Consider the following 26,196-nt stretch of genomic DNA (forward strand, 5'->3'; position numbering starts at 1 on the left):
CCTTGCTTGATTCCACTCTTACCTACCCAACTATAGGTAGAGCATCTCCAGCAATGGCTTCTCCTCCCACCCCTGCACCATTACCTCTCGAGTCTTCCAAGTCCTTGTCGCCCTCTTCTTCATCATCAACATGCTGCTCTTTGGCGATAGCATCCGAAAACATGAGTCAGGTTGTACATGTATGCTGATGACACCCAGCTCTACCTTCCACCACTTCTCTCGACCTCTCCATCTCTGTGTTGTCAAACTGCTCGTCCTACATCCAACTCTGGATGAGCCACAAATTCCTCCAGTTAAACACTGGGAAGATTGAAGACATCATCTTTGGCCCCTACCATAAACTCCTTACCCTTGCCACTGATTCCGTCCCCCACTCCGCCCATTGTCCCAAGTTGAACCAGACTGTTCGCAACCTTGATGTACTATTTGACTCTCAGTTGAGGTTCCAATCCCATATTCTCTCCATCACAAAGACTACCTACATCCATCTCCATAACATTGCCCATCTCTGGCCCTGCCTCAGCCCATCTGCTGCTGAAACCCTCATCTACAGATCCACTTTCCCCCTCAGGCTCCAGTTCCCTCCATATGCTTCACTGCCCCCTAGACTGTTCCGCTTCCTTCTACATTTCTCCGCTTTACTGCGATCTCTACCTTCATCACCACTTTCTACTGAGACTGTATTCTCTCTTGGACTGCCTCTATTCCACTACCTGCTCTGCTTCTATGGGTTCAGTTTTCTGCTCCTTTGCTGAATTATCTTTTTTCATTGCTGCTTTTATGCTTCCTGACTCCACTCATTGTTCAAAAGTCCTCAGTTACCCTCTATTGGACTGGGTTGGACCAGCTCCACAAACTCCTACTGTTGCTCATCACTTCCCGACAGTTGTTCCTTGGACCAGCTTCCTCATCTGCATTGATCCGGTGGATTTGCTTTTCACCCTTCCCTAGCTCCTTGCTCCTCTGCTGGTGCAAACTGCTAACACCTGAGGTCACTACACACCACCGTTGGACCCCTGGAACAAGCTCTGCTAGCTCATGGCCAATTCTCCACTCATTAAGACAAGTTTTTTTCAGTCTCGTTTTGATTCTTACCTCTAGTACTTTGGTTGAGATTCTCTTTCTTCCCTTCTTTCCCTCCTCCCTTGGTCAAATAGCCTGTCCCCATATTCTATTGAGGTTCGAACATGATTAATGGCCGCTCTAAATTAGCTACCAGAGACCCCTCGGCACACGTGAAACTGTGTTTTAGTAAGGAATCGATGTAAAGGGGAAATTGAGGTGTTCTTTGTATACATTGCACTGGATTCTATAAGTTCGTTACTGGATAAACAAAAATTGAACATGAATTTTATACTGAAGTGCAACAGAATGAATATAAACTGTGAGTATTGAATTTTTGTAATTCCACTAAAGCTGTTAACCTGAAGGTGTTGAAATGTGTGTGCAAAATGTACAATTGTCTTTTTTTCTAAATTTAAGTTTCAAAACCTGCACCAGACTGGGAAGGGACAGCAGTAATAAATGGAGAATTCAAAGAGCTGAAGCTTACAGATTATCGAGGCAAATACCTCGTCTTCTTTTTCTACCCACTTGATTTGTAAGTATCAAAATTAATACTCCAAAATAAGTGAATCAGCGATGGCTGTTGTGAAGGAAAATTGCAACCACTGACCATAAAGGAATGGAAGACTGTTTCTAGTGGGGTTCCGCAAGGCTCAGTACTAGGTCCCTTGCTTTTTGTGGTATATATTAATGATTTGGACTTGAATGTGGGGGGTTTGGTCAAGAAGTTTGCAGATGATACAAAAATTGGCCGTGTGGTTGACAGTGAGGAGGAAAGCTGTAGACTGCAGAAAGATATCAATGGACTGGTCAGGTGGGCAGAAAAGTGGCAAATGGAATTCAATCCAGAGAAGTGTGAGGTAATGCATTTGGGGAGGGCAAACAAGGCAAGGGAATACACAATAAATGGGAGGATACTGAGAGGTGTAGAGGAACAAAGGGACCTTGGAGAGCATGTCCACAGATCCCTGAAGGTAGCAGGACAGGTAGATAAGGTGGTTAAAAAGGCATACGGGATACTTTCCTTTATAAGCCAAGGCATAGAATATAAGAGCAGGGAGGTTATGCTAGAACTGTATAAAACATTGGTTAAGCCACAAGCTTGAGTACTGTGTACAATTCTGGTCACCACATTACAGGAAGGATGTGATTGCACTAGAGAGGGTGCAGAGGAGATTTATGAGGATGTTGCCAGGACTGGAGAATTTTAGCTAAGAGAAAAGATTGGATAGTCTGGGGTTGTTTTCTTTGGAACAAAGGAGGCTGAGGGGAGATGTAATTGAGGTATATAAAATTGAGGAGACTAGATAGGTCCTCCCTATCCACTCTATTTCCCTTAGCAGAGGGGTCAGTGACCAGGGGGCATAGATTTAAAGTAATTGGTAGAAGGATTAGAGGGGAGCTGAGGAGAATTTTTTTTCACCCAGTCGGTGGGTGGGGGTCTGGAACTCACTGCTTGAAAGGGTGGTAGAGGCAGATACACTCAACTCATTTAAAAAGTACTTGAATGTGCACTTGAAGTGCTGTAACCTGCAGGGCTACAGACCAAGTGCTGGAAAGTGGCATTAAGCTGGATTGCTCTTTTTCGGCCGGCATGGACACGAATGGTCAAATGGCGGCCTGTGCTGTAACATTCTTTGATAAGGCGTATTCTGATCATGTCACTGATTAAGTACAGTTTAGAGTTCAGTCCACGATGCTATCTAGTATAGTCTTAACCCTGCAGCGTTCTCACATTTTATGCCTTGCTTGTAATTATTTGGAGATAGTACTTGGCCGTATATTTTCAATTCCCTAGATTTTTGCCAGCTTATGGTTTCCTGGGCTTGAGCAGTCACCCCTCTGTTTTCTGAAGTTTCTTCAGATATTTGGATGTTTTCTGTCCTTGCTGTTTTCAGAGCAGCCCAGTAGGGAGGGAGACTGACTCCTGAGGCTAATAGTTTTTGTGTAAAAAAAAAGTGGTGGGGGAGGAGATACTTTGAAGCTCTTGCCCCTCCCCCTCCCCTTTCTGTTCCCTCCTCCCTCAGGCCTGCCTCCCACATTATGATCTGCTGATGGATTTCTACTTTTCCTGTTACCACTCCAGCCATCAGTATTTAGCAACTCTGGTTCAGAACGTTTTGCTGTTCACACTAGAGTTTTAATCCCACCAGCCCTCCCGAGAGCGACTTCAAGGTGGGAATCAATCAAGAACTTGGATTTTACAACCCCACACCTCCCCTTGCATGCCGTCAACCATGAGGAAAGATTTATTCCCTTTTTATTTCTCACAATCCACCTCAGTTCAGTTACCAGCTCTTTTTACTTCTTTATGAACTGGGGTGGGTGTGACGTGGGAGCTTTGCCCAAACTCAAGTTTCTTACCAGGATTAGCACAAAAGTTGGAGGTATGACGAGGACTGTAACGGATTTGAGGAAGATGTAGACAGGCTAGTGGAGTGGGCAGAGAAGTGGCAGATGCAATTTATTGTGGATGAGTGCAGCTCCAACAACACTCAAGAAGCTCGACACCATCCAGGACAAAGCAGCCCGCTTGATTGGCACCCCATCCACCACCCTAAACATTCACTCCCTTCACCACCGGCGCACTGTGGCTGCAGTGTGTACCATTCACAGGATGCACTGCAACAACTCGCCAAGGCTTCTTCGACAGCACCTCCCAAACCCGCGACCTCTACCACCTAGAAGGACAAGAGCAGCAGGCACATGGGAACAACACCACCTGCACGTTCCCCTCCAAGTCACACACCATCCCGACTTGGAAATATATCGCCGTTCCTTCATCATCGCTGGGTCAAAATCCTGGAATTCCCTTCCTAACAGCACTGTGGGAGAACCGTCACCACACGGACTGCAGCGGTTCGAGAAGGCGGGTCACAACCACCTTCTCAAGGGCAATTAGGGATGGGCAATAAATGCTGGCCTCGCCAGCGACGCCCACATCCCATGAACGAATAAAAAAAAAGAATCCATTTTGCCATGAAAAAACATGGAATGGGAGTGTGCACTTAATGGAAAAGATACTAAAGGGTGTTGATGAACAAAGGACCCAATGATTCAAATACATCATTCCCTGATGTGTTGAGTGCAGGTAGATAAAGCTTTATAAATAAGGACACCATGTAAAGAGGTAATGATGAACTTTATATAAATTACAACACGGAAATAGGTCGTTTGGCCCATCCAGTCCGTTTTGTTGTTTATCTTCCACACGAGCAGTATCCTAATCCCATGTGCTTGCCCTGTTCCCATATCCCTTTATTCCCTTCTCCTTCAACCACCTATCTAACCTATTGTTAAATTATGACATGGTCTCTGCATCGATCAATAACTCTGGTAGCATGGATCATAGCCTCACAACCCTCCCTATCCAAAATCTTAGATTTAATCTTGTATCTGTATCCCCTTGTTCTAGATCCTTCAATCATTGCAAATAATCCATTTATATCTACTCTGTCTCATCCCTTCATAATTTTAATCAACCTCTATCAAATTGCCTCTAATCTGCTGTTCTAAAGAAAACAGCCCAGTTTTTCTAATTCTTTTTGTATTTGTATGTCCTCAAACCATGCAGCATCCTAGTGAATCTTGGTTGTACCCTCTCTATTGCCTCAACATCCTTCCTATAGTGTGGGGCTCAAAATTGCACACAGTACCCCAACAGTGGTCTTACTAAGGTTCACCATTACATCTCGACTTTTATATTCTATACCTCTTGCCATAAAACACAGTATTCCAATAGCTTTTTTTATGGCCATATCTACTTAAGGTGCTGCTTTTAAGGTGTTGTGAACCTGAGCTCCCAAATCCCTCTGCTCTTCCACATCACCCAGCTTTCCCCCATTCAAAGTGTAATTAATTATTTATCTAAAATGCGCCACCTCACATTTACTGACATTGAATTCCATCTGCCACTTTTTTGCCAGTTCCACCATCTTATCAATATCCCTTTGTAGCTTCCATTTGGTCCTCAATAATTCACTCTGCCTACTATTTTACTATTTTAAAATAAATTTGTTGGACTATAACCTGGTGTTGTAAGATTCCTTACATTTGTCCACCCCAGTCCATCACCGGCATCTCCACATCATGGCTACTATTTTAGTATCATATGCAAATTTGGACATCATTCCTTCTGGACCTATAGCCAACTAATTGATGCACACAGTGTTCCGAAGTGGTCCCAGAACAGAACTCTGGACATCACTACTCGCTTCCAACATTTCTGAGAAACTGCCCTTAATGCCTACTATACAAAACATCAGTTAGTGCTGTATGCAGTTTTAGGAGCCCCCATATAGAAAGGATATTGGGAACGTCCAGTTTCACCAGAATGTTGGAATCATAGAATGATATAACACAGAAGGCGGCCTTTCGGCCCATCCTGCCTATGCCGTCTCTTTGGTTAGACCAGACTTGGAGTACTGTGAACAGTTTTGGTCTCCATATTATGAAAAGGATATAAAGGCACTGGAGAAGGTGCAAAATAGATTTACTCGGTTGATACCAGAACTGAGAGGTTATACCTATCAGGCAAGATTGAGCAGGCTGGGGCTCTTTTGTCTAGAAAAGAGAAGACTAAGGGGTGACCTGATAGAGGTCTTTACCCTATCAAACCCTTTCATAATCTTAGAGAAGATGTTTCCACCTGGTGGGGGATGCCAGAACTCGGGGCCATAAATATGAGATAGTCACTAATAAATCCAATTGGGAATTCAGGGGAAACTTCTTTACCCGGAGAGTGATTAGAATGTGGAACTCAACTACTGCTTGTGGGGTGACTAGCATAGATGCATTTAAGGGGAAGCTAGATAAACATGAGGGAGAAAGGAATAGAAGGACATGGTGATGGGGATAGATGAAGAGGGGAGAGAGGAGGCTCATGTGGAGCATAAACACCGGCATAGACCAGTTGGGCCAAATGGCCTGTTTCTGTGCTGTAATTCTTTGAAAGAGCTATCCAATTCGTCTCACTCCCCTGCCCTTTCCACATAGCCCGACAACTTTTTCCCCTTCAAATATTTATCCAATTCCCTTTTGAAAGTTATTATTGAATCTGCTTCCACCATCCTTTTAGGCACTGCATTCCAGATCATTACAACTCCCTGTATAATTTTAAATTTAAGAAAAAAATTGATGGCCAGGTATAAGAATTTATAGTTATACGGCAAGGCATGAATACTGGAACTGTTTCCACTGGAGCAGAGAAGGCTAAGAGGAGCATTAATAGGTTTTTAAATTATGATTGGTTACCCACTGTCCTGTAAAGTACTCAGGCATATCCCTGTACAGAGAGTTTTGTGAAAATGAAATATTCACCATATATGTTTGTCAGCTGGCAGTTTTCCATTATACTGGGAATGCAGTACCATATTCTAGTCAGCAAATTGTGCTGTTGCATTTTGTAGCGATGTTTACGAAGTAGCAATAATACCAGTGCAAATTTCTGATTTTTTTTTAAAATGCTGTAACATGAACAGATATTGACTTGATAAACTTGTCAAAAGCCTTTTAACGGGTACGGTAGCATAGTGGTTATGTTACTGGACTAGTAATCTGGAGTCATGAGTTTAAATCCTGCTGTGGCCGCTGGGGAATTTAAATTCAATTAACTAAATAAAAAATCTGGAATTGAAAAAAAACTATTATCAGTAATGGTGGCCATGAAACTACTGGATTGTCGTAAAAACCCATCTGGTTCACTAATGCCCTTTAAGGAAGGAAACCTACCATCCTTACCCAGTCTGGTCTATACATGACTCCAGACCCACAGCAATGTGGTTGATTCTTAATTGCCCTCTGAAATAGCCTAGCAAGCCACTCAATTGTGCAATTAGGGATGGGCAATAAATGCTGGCCTTGCCAGCGACATCCACATCCCATGAATGAATTAAAAAAAACTTGCCTCCTCTGAGTTGGCACCATTATACAACCAAAATAAATTCAATGTGATTTCCTTTATGGCCAGTAATTGATTGCTTTTCACATGGGGTGCTCTTCAAAGCCTTATCTCCCTTTTTGTATTTTTTTTAAAAGAGCAATTGGTTGCTGTGTGTACAATTTTACGTGCAGTACGCTTAAGTTTCTGCCTGTGGCCTCTTAACATTTAAGTGTGTTCCTTAAGCAAAGGTCTGAATCTATAACCGATCCATTATTCACAACTGTTTTGTTTTCTAATTCACAGCACGTTTGTTTGTCCCACTGAGATAATAGCTTTCGGTGACAGAATTGAAGAGTTCAGATCTATTAATACCGAAGTAGTGGCCTGTTCAGTTGACTCTCAGTTTACACACTTGGCATGGTAAGTAGGGCAGTACTTATTATAGTTCATACTTCACGCTTTTAGAATGACATTAGCTCAGTTCATCAACTGAATTGTTTTGCTGGGTTTTGTGCAATAAGCAATGAGCTAGATTCTTGACTTTCATTTAAATGAATTCACATGCAGCATAATTTATAATCAAGGATAATTACATTCATCAGCTAATACTATTGATTTTATTACATAGCATTTTACAGCACAGAAACTGGTCATTCAGCCCAACAAGTCTATGTCCGTGTTTATTCCACATGAGTCTCCTCCCACCCTACTTCAACTCACCCTGTCAACATATCCTTCTATTCCTTTCTCCCTTGTGTACTTAACTAGCTTCCCCTTAAATGCATCTATGCTATTTGCCTTAACCACTCCATGTGGTAGCGAGTTCCATTTTCCTACCACAGACATTAAGCAAACTAGTCTATAATTCCCTGAATTTGTTCTATCTCCCATTTTGAATATAGGAATAACATTAGCTGTCTGCCAGTCCAGTGGCACTATTCCCTTATCTGTTGACTTTCTATACTATTGCCTCTGCTGTCAGCTTCCTTAGCTTCTTTGAGTGTGTGCAGATGCAATCCATCCGGACCCGGGGTTTTATCCTCTGTTTGTTTAGTTTATCAATTATCTCCCTCCTATCTTAATGATTTTAATAATTCCTGATTATCCTACACTGCCTGTCAGGCTGGTACGCTAATGTTCCTGTCCGGGGGTAAGCTCTGTGCGTGGATGGGTACATGCCTGCACAGAGCTCATCTCCTCTGGTTTTTGAACTTAACTGCGGGTAGGCTTAAAAAGGTCCAAGCAATCCACGAGCACCTCTTAAACCTAGTTTGACAGTAAAGGGAATCCGTGCAGGTCAAACAGAAGTGGAGTGAGATTCTATCCCCTCCAGAGAATCTCGCGTCATTTCTCCAATCCGTCGTTGAGTCTCAGTACTTTGTAATTCTAGGTGCTTATCAGTGCTAAGGAATTGCAGATGTAAACAGTTTGTGTAAATGTTTGTTTCAATCTTGTCATAAAAGTAAAGAGTATACTTCTTAAGGAGATTATTTTGCTTTATTAAGGATAAATACTCCAAGAAAACAAGGAGGACTAGGACCAATGAAGATCCCACTGCTCTCAGATCTAACACACCAAATTGCAAAGGATTATGGTGTGTATTTGGAGGACCAAGGGCATACACTTAGGTAACTGGAGAAAATCCATGCTAGAAAACATAGTATCAATTTATCATTTACCATTATAAACCATAAGGTGTGAAAATAGGAAAACTGCAAATAAGAATGGATATGAAAAATACATGTAAATGCAATAAAACTTAAAATATTTTTATTGAATTGTGGTCCAAGTATGTTAGAGATTGGTTGGTTGTGCAGTTTTTAAATTACTTTTTTTGCTTGTAATACATGAATGTGTTTGGTTTTCTTTTGCTAAAGTGTTTACATTTTTCTCACTTTTTCAACTCCTTAATGACATTAAACTCAAGAATTCAGTGATTAAGGAGTTTGTTCATGGATTTGGTATTGGGTGAACAAATAACATTACTGTGCCTGAAAGGGTGGTGGAAGCAGATTCAATAATAACTTTCAAAAGGGAATTGGATGAATATTTGAAAGGAAACAATTGCAGGGGTATGGGGAAAAGCAGGGGAGTGGGACTGATTGAATAGTTCTTTTAAAGAGTAGGCACAGGCACGATGGGCCAAATGGCCCCCTTCTGTGCTGTATGAGTCTATGACTTCTATGAAGCGAAGACTTGATGCCTGACCAGCAGGCTGACCACATGGAGGCAGTCGAGGGATCGAGAACAGCAGTCGAGAGATGAAGCTGGGTACCATCAGCGTCTATGTGGAAGCTAGCCCTGTCCCTGCAGCTGATGTCACCGAGGGGCAGTTTGTAATCAAGAATTGTGAAGGTGTTGAGTGAAAATGTATTCGCAGGAAGAGCATGAGTTACTACCTTTTTAATTCACTTCATAAACGCATCTGATTGTCTGATCAAAATGGTTCATCTTTCTCTAGTGTGCTAGTTCATAGAATCATAGAAGTTACAACATGGAAACAGGCCCTTCGGCCCAACATGTCCATGTCGCCCAGTTTATACCACTAAGCTAGTCCCAATTGCCTGCACTTGGCCCATATCCCTCTATACCCATCTTACCCATGTAACTGTCCAAATGCTTTATAAAAGACAAAATTGTACCCGCCTCTACTACTGCCTCTGGCAGCTCGTTCCAGACACTCACCACCCTTTGAGTGAAAAAATTGCCCCTCTGGACCCTGTTGTATCTCTCCCCTCTCACCTTAAATCTATGCCCCCTCGTTATAGACTCCCCTACCTTTGGGAAAAGATTTTGACTATCGACCTTATCTATGCCCCTCATTATTTTATAGACTTCTATAAGATCACGCCTTAACCTCCTGCTCTCCAGGGAAAAAAGTCCCAGTCTGTCTAACCTCTCCCTGTAAGTCAAACCATCAAGTCCCGGTAGCATCCTACTAAATCTTTTCTGCACTCTTTCTAGTTTAATAATATCCTTTCTATAATAGGGTGACCAGAACTGTACACAGTACTCCAAGTGTGGCCTCACCAATGCCCTGTACAACTTCAACAAGACATCCCAACTCCTGCATTCAATGTTCTGACCAATGAAACCAAGCATGCTGAATGCCTTCTTCACCACCCTATCCACCTGTGACTCCACTTTCAAGGAGCTATGAATCTGTACTCCCAGATCTCTTTGTTCTATAACTCTCCCCAACGCCCTACCATTAACGGAGTAGGTCCTGGCCCGATTCGATCTACCAAAATGCATCACCTCACATTTATCTAAATTAAACTCCATCTGCCATTCATCGGCCCACTGGCCCAATTTATCAAGATCCCGTTGCAATCCTAGATAACCTTCTTCACTGTCCACAATGCCACCAATCTTGGTGTCATCTGCAAACTTACTAACCATGCCTCCTAAATTCTCATCCAAATCATTAATATAAATAACAAATAACAGCGGACCCAGCACCGATCCCTGAGGCACACCGCTGGACACAGGCATCCATTTTGAAAAACAACCCTCTACAACCACCCTCTGTCTTCTGTCGTCAAGCCAATTTTGTATCCAATTGGCTACCTCACCTTGGATCCCATGAGATTTAACCTTATGTAACAACCTACCATGTGGTACCTTGTCAAATGCTTTGCTGAAGTCCATGTAGACCACGTCTACTGCACAGCCCTCATCTATCTTCTTGGTTACCCCTTCAAAAAACTCAATCAAATTCGTGAGACATGATTTTCCTCTCACAAAACCATGCTGACTGTTCCTAATCAGTCCCTGCCTCTCCAAATGCCTGTAGATCCTGTCCCTCAGAATACCCTCTAACAACTTACCCACTACAGATGTCAGGCTCACTGGTCTGTAGTTCCCAGGCTTTTCCCTGCCGCCCTTCTTAAACAAAGGCACAACATTTGCTACCCTCCAATCTTCAGGCACCTCACCTGTAGCGGTGGATGATTCAAATATCTCTGCTAGGGAACCCGCAATTTCCTCCCTAACCTCCCATAACGTCCTGGGATACATTTCATCAGGTCCCGAAGATTTATCTACCTTGATGCGCGTTAAGACTTCCAGCACCTCCCTCTCTGTAATATGTACACTCCTCAAGACATCACTATTTATTTCCCCAAGTTCCCTAACATCCATGCCTTTCTCAACCGTAAATACCGATGTGAAATATTCATTCAGGATCTCACCCATCTCTTGTGGTTCCGCACATAGATGACCTTGTTGATCCTTAAGAGGCCCTACTCTCTCCCTAGTTACCCTTTTGCCCTTTATGTATTTGTAGAAGCTCTTTGGATTCACCTTTGCCTGATCTGCCAAAGCAATCTCATATCCCCTTTTTGCCCTCCTGATTTCTCTCTTAACTCTACTCCGGCAATCTCTATACTCTTCAAGGGATCCACTTGATCCCAGCTGCCTATGCATGTCATATGCCTCCTTCTTCTTTTTGACTAGTGCCTCAATCTCCCGAGTCATCCAAGGTTCCCTACTTCTACCAGCCTTGCCCTTCACTTTATAAGGAATGTGCTTACCCTGAACCCTGGTTAACACACTTTTGAAAGCCTCCCACTTACCAGACGTCCCTTTGCCTGCCAACAGACTCTCCCAATCAACTTCTGAAAGTTCCTGTCTAATACCATCAAAATTGGCCTTTCCCCAATTTAGAATTTTAACTTTTGGGCCAGACCTATCCTTCTCCATAGCTATCTTAAAACTAATGGAATTATGATCACTGGTCCCAAAGTGATCCCTCACTAACACTTCTGTCACCTGCCCTTCCTTATTTCCCAAGAGGAGGTCAAGTTTTGCCCCCTCTCTAGTCGGGCCATCCACAGTTCCGGGCTTTTGATGTATGCCTTCGGCTGTTACTTGTAGTCTTCTACAAACTTCTGTTTACAGCTTTCTTCCTCCTTCAAGCTTCTACTGTATGAAGCAAAAATCTTCCTTTTTTTTAAGGTAGTTTGATGGAAAAGAGAAGGCTGAGGGGTGACCTGATAGAGGTCTTTACGATTATGAAAGGGTTTGATAGGGTAGACTTAGAGAAGATGTTTCCACTTGCAGGGGAGACCAAACTAGGGGCCATAAATAAAAGATAGTCACTAATAAATCCAATAAGGAATTCAGGAGAAACCTCTTTACTCAGAGAGCGGTGAGAATGTGGAATTCGCCATCACATGGAGTGGTTGAGGCGAATAACATAGATACATTTAAGGAGAAGCTAGATAAATACACAAAGGAGAAAGGAATAGAAGGATATGCTGTTAGGGTGAGATGAAGTAAGGTGGGAGGAGGCTCGTGTGGAGCATAAACACCATCCAACGTGTTGTGTGGCACTACCACCGTGCTAAATGGGATAGATTCAGAACAGAACCAGCAGCTCAAAACTGGGCATCCATGAGGCACTGTGGGCCATCAGCAGCAGCAGAATTGTATTCCAGGACAATCTGTAACCTCATGGCCCGGCATATTCCTCACTCTACCATTACCAACAAGCCAGGGGATCAACCCTGGTTCAATGAGGAGTGTAGCAGAGCGTGCCAGGAGCAGCACCAGGCGTATCTAAAAATGAGGTGCCAACCTGGTGAAGCTGCAACTCAGGACTACATGCATGCTAAACAGTGGAAGCAACATGCTATAGAGAGAGCTAAGCGATTCCACAACCAATGGATTAGATCAAAGCTCTGCAGTCCTGCCACATCCAGTCATGAATTCTGGTGGACAATTAAACAACTAACGGGAGGAGGAGGCTCTGCAAACATCCCCATCCTCAATGATGGCGGAGTCCAGCAAGTGAGTGCAAAAGACAAGGCTGAAGTGTTTGCAATCATCTTCAGCCAGAAGTGCCGAGTGGATGATCCATCTTGGCCTCCTCCCGATATCCCCACCATCACAGAAGCCAGTCTTCAGCCAATTCGATTCACTCCAAGTGATATCAAAAAAGTGCTGAGCGCACTGGATACAGCAAAGGCTATGGGCCCCGACAACATCCCGGTTGTAGTACTGAAGACTTCTGCTCCAGAACTAGCTGTGCCTCTAGCCAAGCTGTTCCAGTACAGCTACAACACTGACATCTATCCGACAATGTGGAAAATTGCCCAGGTATGTCCTGTCCACAAAAAGCAGGACAAATCCAATCCGGCCAATTACCGCTCCATCAGTCTACTCTCAATCATCAGCAAAGTGATGGAGGGTGTCGTCGACAGTGCTATCAAGCGGCACTTACTCACGAATAACCTGCTCACCGATGCTCAGTTTGGGTTCCGCCAGGACCACTCGGCTCCAGACCTCATTACAGCCTTGGTCCAAAAGTGGACAAAAGAGCTGAATTTCAGTGGTGAGGTGAGAGTGACTGCCCTTGACATCAAGGCAGCATTTGACCGAGTGTGGCACCAAGGAGCCCGAGTAAAATTGAAGTCAATGGGAATCAGGGGGAAAACTCCAGTGGCTGGAGTCATACCTAGCACAAAGGAAGATGGTAGTGGTTGTTGGAGGCCAATCAGCTCAGCCCCAGGACATTGCTGCAGGAGTTCCTCAGGGCAGTGTCCTAGGCCCAACCATCTTCAGCTGCTTCATCAATGACCTTCCCTCCATCATAAGGTCAGAAATGGGGATGTTCGCCAATGAATGCACAGTGGACAGTTCCATTCGCAACCCCTCAGATAATGAAGCAGTCCGTGCCCGCATGCAGCAAGACCTGGACAACATCCAGACATGGGCTGATAAGTGACAAGTAACATTCGTGCCAGACAAGTGCCAGGCAATGACCATCTCCAACAAGAGAGAGTCTAATCACCTCCCTTGACATTCAATGGCATTACCATCGCCGAATCCCCCACCATCAACATCCTGGGGATCACCATTGACCAGAAACTTAACTGGACCAGCCATATAAATACTGTGTCTACAAGAGCAGGTCAGCGGCTGGGTATTCTGTGGCGAGTGACTCACCTCCTGACTCACCAAAGCCTTTCCACCATCTACAAGGCACAAGTCAGGAGTGTGATGGAATACTCTCCACTTGCCTGGATGAGTGCAGCTCCAACAACACTCAAGAAGCTTGACACCATCCAAGATAAAGCAGCCCGCTTGATTGGCACCCCATCCACCACCCTAAACATTCACTCCCTTCACCACCGGCGCACTGTGGCTGCAGTGTGCACCATCCACAGGATGCACTGCAGCAACTCGCCAAGGCTTCTTCGACAGCACCTCCCAAACCCACGACCTCTACCACCTAGAAGGACAAGAGCAGCAGGCGCATGGGAACAACACCACCTGCACGTTCCCCTCCAAGTCACACACCATCCCGACTTGGAAATATATCGCCGTTCCTTCATCGTCGCTGGGTCAAAATCCTGGAACTCCCTTCCTAACAGCACTGTGGGAGAACCGTCACCACACGGACTGCAGCAGTTCAAGAAGGCGGCTCACCACCACCTTCTCAAGGGCAATTAGGGATGGGCAATAAATGCTGGCCTTGCCAGCGACGTCCACATCCCATGAATGAATAACAAAAAAGACCAGTTGGGCCGAATGGCCTGTTTCTGTGCTGTACATTCTATGAGAAGTATCTTACCTAGATTAGAACACTATTCAGGAAATCTGACATCAATCACCAAAGTTGATGATTTCACTACAACTATGCAAATTCCTGTCCACACTATATCTGAGATATATTTTACATCTGCATCAGATTGAAAGTTACCACCTTGCCTGTTAATTGAGATTTAGGACATTGTTTTCATTATTAGCTCAGGTTCCTTGTTTCATCTTAAAGCAGATGTACTTAAATTCTTACCAGATCAGTTTTCCAAGATTTGCATCTTGCTGATGTCTGATTATGCATAAGGAAAGGTTATTTTTTTTAAAAGTAAATTTAACCCTTTGCTTATCATGTTTCCAAATGTAGGTCTCTATCTTTTTAAGGAGTCTGCAATGTCATCAAACTTCTGTCTGGGACATAGCATCACAAGTGCTGTCTGTCTGTCTGTTTTTCCTCTTTTCCTGTATACTAGAATTTCTGCAGTGTCTGTGTCATTAGGGTAGTTGATGCATGCTGATTATAATTTTTCTCTCAGCATTTTAATGAATTTGTAAATCCATGTACAAACATGTTTTTAAGTATTCACCAATATAGGGGAAAATATTTTGTCTCTTGGAAGTTAGGATAGGGGATTCTGTGTGTCAATCTTTGCAGGGGATCCCCCATGCAGACAGGTTTGAAAACCCCTGTTTTTTTTGGTGGGGGGGGGTGGGGGGAGAAAGCATGCTAAGGAGTATAGTATTTATAAGCTGGTTCAATGGGTCTGTCATCGGTTAACTGGAATTCTGTCAGCAGTTTTATCTTCCAACTTTGCAGAATTATTGACCCTATGGTGTATGGCTTCCTACAGCTTCTGCTACACCTTTGTATTCGGTACATAGCTTTGCCCAGTGCAGTTTATGTTGATGAGTTGATAGTTATACATTTTAATAGTGTTGAAACTGGATAGCCATGTGATGAAGGATGGATTACTAGAGCCTGGTCTTTAGTTGCCTCCAAGCCTTTATTCATAGAGATTCCCTTTACACACACCACACCCTAGCTAAGCTCTCCTACAGAAAGGATACAATTGATGCCCACCATCTGAATACAGTTAACTCTGCTTGATACACACTGTTAATTGTATAATTTGAGATTATTGCCTGCAAATGCACTATTACCATTTCAAATGCTACGCCTTCAACCCAATTGGCTGACAGTAAACAGCATTCACTTTTAAGATGGTCTATTTTTATATTTGTGTTGTACTCTATATTTTAATATTTTCTCTGGGTTTCATTTCTAACCTGCAGTAATGCTTTAGGTGAATACTTAATGAAAAATGTGAGACTAAACTGGTCAAATTTTAGGCTGGTATTCTCGCCACTAGTTTGCGAGGAATATGTGATTATCTTGCCTTACTGTCTGTGCATCTTGTGGTAACATAGCTAGAAATGGATGATCAAAAGAACAGTTTAATTTTTCAGCAGCACTTGTATATTTATGCTTTCTCATTAGTATTATAGTGATATATTGTTTACTTCTGAAAGATTCATCAATCCAGGACTAACGCTACATTTTGCCTTGTGGTTTTTATGTTGTGAATGGGACAGGCAGACTTGCTGAGACCTGTGACTGTGCTGCTCTTCTAGCTCCCATGTAGAATGTGGCTGTTCCCAATGTATGCTCATTGGAAGCCCATGTTTTGTGCCTTTTGATTGCTGCTCTCGGGACCCATGCAAATTCAAATCTAGGGTTTGGTCAGAGGTGTGGAGTGTGAGTTCATTTATACTGTGGTGTGTTGGCAGTATTATATTGCCGGTGGAAAAGTGCCATCAGTTTCGGTTTTGTTTTTTTTGGTTAGGACAACTCTAAATCAGCATCTGGCCTGGTGGGGAAAGGTGGGGGCAGGGGGATGGGAATGGGAGAGAGAAAAGTAGCATAGTTTTATATTGTGGAAGTGGTACATAATTAAGGCAGTTTGTGTTGTTGCCAAATCTACCCTATTGGCAGTAACAGTAACCACACACGGATAACTCCAAGGCACTCTATAAATGCAGGTTGTTGTTGAAGTAGTATACGGAGAACAGCTCCAACAAAACAAATACTTTTATAGTTTGCTGCTGCCTCTTCTCGAGCCTACTTTGTCGATGTACATTATGTTAAATGTACAGCTTCATCCATCATGGAGAATAAAGTTGACACTAATACAGTGTTTTTCTTTCAGAGGCCTTTTTATTATTGATGACAAAGGAGTTCTGAGACAAATTACAATGAATGATCTTCCAGTGGGCCGGTCTGTGGATGAAACACTTCGTTTAGTTCAGGCATTCCAGTATACTGACAAACATGGTGAAGGTACGCAGGAATATCATTTGAGCTAAGTGCATGAGACTTATTTCAGTCGTCATTTCAATTAAATTGGCAAAAATAAAATACTTGGAATAAAATATTGCAGAGTGAATAGTTACACTTTTTTTGCAAAGAAGTTGCTGCAGCCTGAATTCATGTACTGTGTTTTGATGTCTGGTCTTCGATTTTTATAGTTTGCCCTGCTGGTTGGAAACCTGGAAGCGATACGGTAAGACTGTCGTTTAACTTAAAATCTTTGACCTTGTCTTTATGAAAAGGGAGATTTTATTTAATATAAATTTGCTACTAATAAATTACACTTAAACATTAACATCCCTTTGTGTTGGCTTTATCAAATCTTCGGTGATATTGACTTTAAATATAGCCCCACTTGAAGCTTTTAAAAAAAAAGTCACAGCACATTAACACCTGTAATCATACTGCTGATATATTTTAATTAGATCAAACCAGAAGATGTCATGAAAAAGTGGTGGCCACGAGACGACTTGTAAGTAAACTCTGGCAACAGGTGTGATTACAGATGTTAAATCGCTGCGAACATTAAAATTGATTGTATGTAAAATGTGTATTGTACTTAATAGAAAATGCTATTAATTTAGGTAATAGCTTATCTTTTTCATGGCATTCTGTACTCTCAGCAGCTTCCTTCACACTGAACTGAGCAGAATTGACAAGTTTAAATGTGCTGCTTAGATTCTGTATTAAGGACAGGAACTGCCCACTTATCAGCACTGCAGACTAGATCACTGGAAGCAAGTTAATCTAACTGGGACTTCCTGTTGGAATTGGGAATGTTTTGGACAGGTTATTCTAGATCTGACAGGTCAGGTGGTTGGAGTCATAAGAGGGCGTGTAGAGGATCTGCGAGCAAGACCTAAACCTAATAACTGAACATCACCATTTTGGTGGAAGTCGCAAGTAAATAACTCGATAGTTTTTCCAAACTAGCTTGGTATTTATTTTGAGCATGCAGTGCTCAATTTACTTCACAATGTTGCCCTCGAGTTCAACCAGATACTTGCAGAGACAAGTATCCTCCCAGGAAGTGCATTCCCTTTTAAAGTTTGGGCTTTCATTAATTAAAAATTGCCAAAATCAAAACTTTGAACTTTCGTCACAGAATTACACAAGCATGCTGATTGGCCCAAATGTCCTGATCAAAAACCAAAAATGTGCTAACTCATCTTTCCATTCACTAAAGAGCGACCATCACAAAATCAACCAATCAAAATCCTAGAAAAAATTCAAGCTTATTGGTTGTCGCCATGTTGGTTCCACAACCACCTAATTTAAATCTGGAAATAACTTTAAAGCTGACTATTCCATATTGCACATCCATCTGGAAACCCCCACTGGCCTTCCTTCTCTCGGGCCTCAACCTTGCGTGCTGCTTTCTTCCCTGCAAGACCTGGGCCTTGAGCACAAGACGAGTGTTGCTCGTGTGCCTGACTGATGCATCAAGCTTCGTTTATTTTATGGTGCCACACCTCCCTATTCACAAGTGTTCCTAAACTCAATGAATGCTCCCAATCTTTTTTGTCTGCTGTGCTACAACTTTCATTTTGCTTATCTTTGTTCCATTAGTTCCCACAAAGAATCTTCCAACCTGATACATGTTTGGTCATGTCTTCTTGAATATTCTGGGTGTGTGTATTTTATTTTTTAAAAAATGAAAATTTAGTACATCACTAAAGGGATACATCATCGCAATACAGATTGGGATATCCAAAAGAGGGAGGAGATACAGAGGAAATGACGATAAAGGCCCTTCAGCCCATTTGTTCATGTATCCTGGACAAGAAAAGCCATCATGCCCCTCTTCCCCCCCCCCCCCCCCACCGCAATCCCTACGCTTGTTGTAATGCTGTACATTAACATCCCTTAACCCCATCCTCAGCCCCCAACATCCTGGAAGAGGCAAAATACCTGAGACCTGCGGCTAGTTCACATCCTCTGACAAAAAATTCTCCTGTTCCCACGTGAGCAATCAGGAGGTCCTGGAGCCATTATTTATTCATCCAGGAATTGCCTTTCATAGAATCATAGGAAGGTTACAGCACGGAAGGAGGTCATTCAGCCCATCGAGTCCGCGCAGCTCTATGCAAGAGCAATCCAGCTAGTCCCATTCCTCTGCCCTATCCCCGTAGCCCTGCAAATTTTTTCCTTCAAGTACTTATCCAGTTCCCTTTTGAAGGCCATGATTGAATCTGCCTCCACCACCCCCTGAGACAGTGCATTCCAGATCCTAACCACTCACTGTGTAAAAAATGTTTTTCCTCATGTCACCTTTGGTTCTTTTGCCAATCACCATAAATCTATGTCCTCTGGTTCTTGACCCTTCCGCCAATGGGAACAGTTTCTCTCTATCTACTCTGACTAGACCCTTCATGATTTTGAATACCTCGATCAAATCTCCTCTCAATCTTCTCTGTTCCAAGGACAAAAACCCCAGCTTCTCCAGTCTATCCACGTAACCAAAGTCCCTCATCCCTGGAATCATTCTAGTAAATCTCTTCTGCACCCTCCCTAAGGCCTTCACATCTTTCCTGAAGTGCGGTGCCCAGAATTGGACACAATACTCCAGCTGTGGCCGAACCAGTGTTTTATAAAGGTTCATCATGACTTCCATACTTTTGTATTCTATGCCTCTATTTATAAAGCCCAGGATCCCATATGCTTTTTTAACCACCTTCTCAACCTGCCCTGCCACCTTCAACAATTTGTGTACATATACCCCCAGGTCTCTCTGTTCCTGTACCCCTTTTAGAATTGTGCCCTCTAGTTTATATTGCCTCTCCTCATTCTTCCGACCGAAATTTATCACCTCGCATTTTTCTGCGATAAATTTCATCTGCCACGTATCTGCCCATTCCACCAGCCTGTCCATGTCCCCTTGAAGTCTATCACTATCTTCCACACTGTTCACTTCCAAGTTTTGTGTCATCTACAAATTTTGAAATTGTGCCCTGTACACCCAAGTCCAAGTCATTAATATATATCAAAAAAAGCAGTGGTCCTAGTACCGACCCCTGGGGAACACCACTGTACACCTCCCTCCAGTAAACAACCGTTCACTACTCCCTCTTTCCTGTTACTTAGCCAATTCTGTATCCATGCTGCTTCTGCCCCTTTTATTCCATGGGCTTCAATCTTGATGACAAGCCTATTATGTGGCACTTTATCAAATGCCTTTGAAAGTCCATATACACCACATCAACTGCATTGCCCTCATCAACCCTCTGTTACCTCATCAAAAAACACCATTTGCCTTTAACAAATCCGTGTTGGCTCTCCCTAATCAATCCACACTTGCCCAAGTGACTGCTAGTTCTGTCCCGGATTATCGTTTCTAAAAGTTTCCCCACCACTGAGGTTAAACTGACTGGCCTGTAGTTGCTGGGTTTATCCTTACACCCTTTTTTGAACAAGGGTGTTACATTTACAATTCTCCAGTCCTCTGGCACCACCCCCGTATCTAAGGATGTTTGGAACATTTTGGCCAGCACCTCCACAATTTCCACCTAGGATGCATCCCATTCGGACTGGGTGACTTATCTATTTTAAGTACAACTAGCCTTTCCAGTACCTCCTCTTTATTAATTATTAGCCCATCCAGTATCTCAACTACATGTTCCTTTACTGAGACTGTAACATCATGACCTCATTGTGCAGAAATGCATCTAACACCTTCATGAAGGACTGTAATGAATCAATATGCAATACATTCTCCAGTATCCTGTTCCACAGGTCAATCACACTCTGGGGGCAGGGTGTAAAATTCCCCACGATTGTACCTTTTTAATAGTCTTAAATACTGGATTGGATCTCTCCAGTGAGTACAAACCCAAGGCATAAAGTCTATCTTCATAGCTCAGTGCCCTTAGATGGGGAGGGAGGGGGATTATCCTTGTTTCAGTGTCACCCTGCCAGAGGACCAAAACTGGACATAGTACTCCAAATGAGATCATGCCAAAGCTTTGTATAATCATAGCAAGGACCCTGTTAGCTTTGGCTGCAGCCTCCTGACTGTGACCGCTCCCAAATCTCTTTCCTTGTGTTTCTTTGGCCAGTATCCACTCGTGTCAGTCTATGTCCTTATTTTGTGTACTTATGTGAATAACTGCACACTTGTCCACATTGGAGGACACTTGTCGCTCATGGCCCCACTTTCCCAATCTATCTAAATCCAGTTGAAATCTTTTACTCTCTCACTTTGCCATATAATTTTGTCATTCACAAATTTTAATGTGCTGTTTATGACCTCCTCTAGATCGTTAATGAATATATTCAAGCCTTGGGGCACACCACTTGTTAACAGACCCATTGCGAGGCTACTCCATTTTAAAAGCAGCCTTTTAACTCCCTGCACTCCATCTGCCAATTTCTAATCCATCTTCCCATTTCCTTCCCCCTTCCTCCAAACACAATGAGACCAAATTTTCTCGCACAATTCCTCTGTGGCCGTTTATCAAGGGCCTTTTTGGAAATCCAGGTAAATGTCTACTAGATATGCTTGATCCACTGTTCTAGTTACCTCCAAGAAACTAGATAAGGTTTGTTTTCTGAAGCTGTGTGTTCATTTTATGGCATTTCTTGATACTTTCCATTACTTCCCCACCAGAGGTTAGACACATTGGTCTATAGTTCCTAGGATCAGACTTTAGTCCCTTCCTGAATAGGGGAACCACATATTAGGAACATAGGAACAGGAGTAGGCCATTCAGCCCCTTGTGCCTGCTCAGCCATTTGATAAGATCATGGCTGATCTGTGATCTAACTCCATATACCTGCCTTTGGCCCATATCCCTTAATACCTTTGGTTGCCAAAAAGCTATCTATCTCAGATTTAAATTTAGCAATTGAGCTAGTATCAATTGCCATTTGCGGAAGAGAGTTCCAAACTTCTACCACCCTTTGTGTGTAGAAATGTTTTCTAATCTCGCTCCTGAAAGGTCTGGCTCTAATTTTTAGACTGTGCCCCCTACTCCTAAAATTCCCAACCAGCAGAAATAGCTTCTCTCTATCCACCCTATCTGTTCCCCTTAATATCTTGTAAACTTCGATCAGATCACCCCTTAACCTTCGAAACTCCAGAGAATACAACCCCAATTTGTGTAATCTCTCCTCGTAACTTAACCCTTGAAGTCCGGATATCATTCTAGTAAACCTACGCTGCACTCCTTCCAAGGCCAATATGTCCTTCCGAAGGTGCGGTGCCCAGAACTGCTCACAGTACTCCAGGTGCGGTCTGACCAGGGTTTTGTATAGCTGCAGCATAACTTCTGCCCCCTTGTACTCTAGTCCTCTAGATATAAAGGCCAACATTCCATTGTTGCTCTCACGATCATCTGGCACCACAACAGTTTTCAGCTATTGAAATATCCCCATGGCATCAGATAGAATGGCAGGTGCTGTTCCTTTAAGCACCCAGGGATATATAAAGTCAGGCCTTGTTTTTCCCACCACGAGTCCTTTTAATTTAGCTAGCACTATTTTCCTTGTGATCAAGAAGCCTATCTTTATTGTTGTCCAATCTGCTGGTCAAGAGACTGATGCAACCTTCTCAGTTTAAAAACCAATACATACTACCTGCCATGCTCTTTTCATCCCTTCTAATCCTCCCCATTTCATCCTGCAATGGTCCTGTTTGTTCCCTAACTGACCTTTTGAAATGTAACAAGCATTTCATTGAATGCCGTTGTCCTGAATATGTTCTACTTTTCTCTCTAGATTCATTTTGGCGTTCCTAATACTTTGTCAAAACTGTTTCTTGTACTTTTCTTTACCTAAGGGACTAATACTTTGTATATCTTAAAATACTTCGTGCCAGTGTTGAATTACTCCCATCTAATCATTGTGGTCTCCTCTCATCATATGTTTTCCTTTTCATAAGGATATAGATGTATATTTATTTCCTCTAAAGAATTTTTAAAAGCATCCTATATTTTTGATCTTGTCTTTCATATATTACTTGGATAGTCCCCTTTATGTTATGATGGCCAGAACTCTGTGCAGCTGAAGTGGGGCCTGCCCAAGGCACTGTTTAGTATTAAGCCTATTCAGTGGGATTTGTATTTGCCTTTTGCAGTATAACCCAGCATAATATTTGCTTATTTCTTGCCACCTCACTATTTATCCATGATGAGCAATGAGTCTTAACTGCCCACTGTTAGGTTCTGTGCCTCTTATTATTTTTTACTTACAAAATGCAGTAATTTGCATTTATCTATATCAATTGCTGCAGACACTGTCCAGTTCGTTTTTTTTGGGCTGCCGGTCCCCTAGCTTGTGATTTCTGCAAATTCAACTACTTAGCATTGAACCTGCAGTTCCAGGATATACACCCCCCCCCCCTCCTCCCCAAAACCACAACTACTGTCTGCTTCCTTCTAATCTGTTACTAATCCATGTCCTTTGTTACTCTTTATACCAACTGACTTAACTTGTAAAGGAGTCTCATGCAGCATCTTATCAAAATTCTTTTGGGCATCAAAGTTCGCTATGTCCTATGGCTCCCCCTGTCAACTTGGGATGTTGCCTTTTTATTTGGGAAAAAAAAATAGCGAGTCCGAGTTTGCTTAGGCAAGACCCACCCCTTCTAAATTGTGTTCAGTGTCATTTATTGGGTGTTTTCCTACATGCACTCTTGGTTTTTGTTTCTAAGTCTAGGCTAAATTTTTCTAATTATTGAAATTGTGCTGATGGGTTTGTAGATGCCAGGTACGGCTCAGTCATCTTTTTGAATGTGGGAACTGTATTTACCTGTTTCCAGACTCTGGCCTTCCCAGCAGTCATTGACACCTTCGAAATGACAGTCAGTGCTTCACAAATATTCGCCCTCCTGCATAGTTCATCCATCCAAGGAGAAATGTTAGGCTGAAACCTACATCAAAAAAAGTCTTCAACAAAGCCTTGATTTATGAATAGTGTCATTTAAAAAAAAACATTTCAAATAGTCACTTATCCTGCTCAGGTCCATTTTGTCTTAGGATTTAACTTCCTTCCTGTTTAGCTGTTGGACTTTTTTGCCGTTATATCTGCTGCTTATGTCCCTTCCAGGTTTCTCTTCACGCCTGATCTTTTTGACTTGCATCTGCTTCTATATAATTTTGTACATGGCCACTCTTTCCCTTTTGCCAATGAGCTTTGTATGTCTTTCTCTTAATCTCCCTTTTGATGCAGAGACTGTTGATCCTATCTCTAATTCCCTGATTCCTTTACGTTTTTAGGGGCCATCTTGGTCCACTAAAAATCTGCTTGTTCCACTCTGCCCTCCAGACCTTTCAAATTTGGCAATGATCATTTCTATCTTGACACTCTTCACAGTTGAGTGTTGTACTTTCTCAGTTAAGTGATTCATTTGACAGCTTGAGATGTTAAGAGGATCATTTTCAGATACATTGTGATTAGCAATTTTTCCCACTAACAAAATTGCACATCTTGAAGCCATGGCCCATTTGTATTTTTCCTAAAACGGGAAAAAAAAATGCTCCGACATTCTTTCAAAAGGAAATCATTTCATCTGAATATGAAGTTAAATTATAATTAAGGGAATAATGGTATCACTTAAACACGGAACCAACTGCCCGTTTAGTTCAGTTATTTATGGTTGTAGCTTGTAACACCTGTAACACCGGTCAATCAGCAGCTAACCGAAGTTGTCAAAACTATTTTAGCAGTTGTTTTGCTAAGTATTTTGTTTCATTTCTGCTTTTTATGCTCTTTCCCTTCAGATAATTCCGGATCCAGCTGGAAAACTGAAGTATTTTGATAGAGAACAGCATTGAACCTAATTACATTGGTGTTTTATAATACCTGGCTCTTGATTCAAACAATAAACTGATAATTCTTTGTGTGTGGTATGTTTTCCTGCAGTTATCATTACAACAGGATTTGTTAACTTTTTTTTAAAGAAAAGTTTCTCTCCCAAGCATGTGGGAGAGAAAGACATGTGAATGTGTAAGTTGTTCCCCATTGCTGGAGATCCCATTATATTGATGTTGCTGTACATTCTACCAAGGCAGCAAACAAATTATAACCTTGTCAGATCGGCCTTAAATCTTTTTTTAATTTTTGTAATAAAAATGCTGATTCCATTTACATGGCAACATTTATTCTTTGCTGAAGCAATTCACCAAATGCCGTGTGAAATATCAGTAAATTCTATCCACTGGATAGCCTTCATACACTAGTTTAACTATCTCCTCAAATAATTTCAGTGAATTTGTGAAGCACGTTGTATAGCTTCTAAATCAATGCTGACAAATCCTTCTTGGTTCTGTGTTGCTTTAAATGAGCATTTCCCCATTATTGATGTCTTTTTGATCCCTGGGACCTGGAGTTTGAGTTGTACTTTTGCTGTTTCTGGAGCTCATTCTTTCCCTGATCCTTCCCTGTTCATTCGTCTCACACTCTACAATGCCCAAGATCGCTGGCTCTCAATTTCCTCTTTGGGACCTCTGGTTGCTCAGACCATCAGTATTCTCATTGGCACAATGCTTGGGGGTGGTGGGGGGCCTTCCTGATTAAAACTTGTAGTTGATTAGAGCACTGTATGTTCATTCTTCAACAAGTTGCATTTATAGAACACCTTTAATGTAGTAAAAGCATCCCCAGATGTTTCACAGGAGTGTAATCAAACAAAATTTGACACCCAGATTAGGACAGATGATCAAAAGCTTGGTCAGAGATGTAGGTTTTAAGGAGTGTCTTAAAGGAGGAGAGGTTTAGGGAGGGAATTCCAGAACTTAGGGCCGAGGCGGCTGAAGGCACGGCTGTCAATGGTGGAGTGATTAAAATCGGGGATGCACAAGAGGCCAGAATTGGAGGAGCGCAGAGAGTAGTTGGGCATTAGAGATAGGGAGAGGCGAGGTGAGGCTGCAGATGGATTTGAAAACAGGAATAAGAATTTTAAAATCAAGGGGGTGCTGGTCTGGGAACCATTGTAGGTCAGCGAGCACACCCAAACAGCCCTGTGGAACTCCAGTCCGGCCTCAATCACCTGCTTATGTGATTTCAACCAGCTACCTAGCCAATATAATAACTGTCCAATAATCCCATGCGATCTCATTTTTGTTAACAGGCACTACTTTATCAAATACAACTTTATGGACCACTTAGTAGTTTCTGTAACTCACCCACAGCCTAAAGAGGTCAGCACCGACAAATCAATACAACAAGAAAGAATTTTTAAAAAAACAGGAGAAAAGAGTTCCATTACAAAGGGTATTATGTTCCTAGTCAAATTACCCCTTGTATCAGGTACCTTGCTGAATGGTTTGGAAGTTTCCATCATGTCTTCTCCAGTTATTTTTAGGTTTCAGACCATATGAAGCTGTGTGATACATGATGA

The 26,196-nt window shown here is 42.4% G+C and overlaps 1 protein-coding gene across 2 annotated transcripts; it reads left to right on the forward strand.

Annotated features, from left to right (window-relative positions):
- The first annotated feature begins 1,329 nt into the window (after positions 1-1,329).
- On the forward strand, positions 1,330-24,940 carry LOC137327076 (peroxiredoxin-4). 2 transcript variants are annotated; one of them, XM_067992490.1, is made up of 8 exons: positions 1,330-1,384; positions 1,483-1,600; positions 7,250-7,366; positions 8,452-8,574; positions 16,699-16,829; positions 17,018-17,052; positions 17,285-17,331; positions 24,578-24,940. In XM_067992490.1, exons 1-8 carry the CDS (start codon positions 1,345-1,347, stop codon positions 24,579-24,581), a joined length of 615 nt encoding a protein of 204 aa, XP_067848591.1. In that variant the 5' UTR covers positions 1,330-1,344; the 3' UTR covers positions 24,582-24,940. The 2 variants fall into 2 exon arrangements, with proteins under 2 accessions (XP_067848591.1, XP_067848590.1); XM_067992489.1 differs by lacking the exon at positions 17,285-17,331.
- The last annotated feature ends 1,256 nt before the right edge of the window (positions 24,941-26,196 follow it).

Source organism: Heptranchias perlo, chromosome 11 (genome assembly GCF_035084215.1).
Source record: "Heptranchias perlo isolate sHepPer1 chromosome 11, sHepPer1.hap1, whole genome shotgun sequence".
Taxonomy (NCBI): Eukaryota; Metazoa; Chordata; class Chondrichthyes; order Hexanchiformes; family Hexanchidae; genus Heptranchias; species Heptranchias perlo.

Excerpts from the sequence above, each read along its gene's own strand:
- LOC137327076 (XM_067992489.1), top strand. The coding sequence starts at position 1,345 with ATGAATTTTATACTGAAGTGCAACAGAATGAATATAAACT. Across the intron at positions 7,367-8,451 it reads CAGTTTACACACTTGGCATG|GATAAATACTCCAAGAAAAC; the intron begins GTAAGTAGGGCA and ends TGCTTTATTAAG. Across the intron at positions 8,575-16,698 it reads GACCAAGGGCATACACTTAG|AGGCCTTTTTATTATTGATG; the intron begins GTAACTGGAGAA and ends TTTTTCTTTCAG.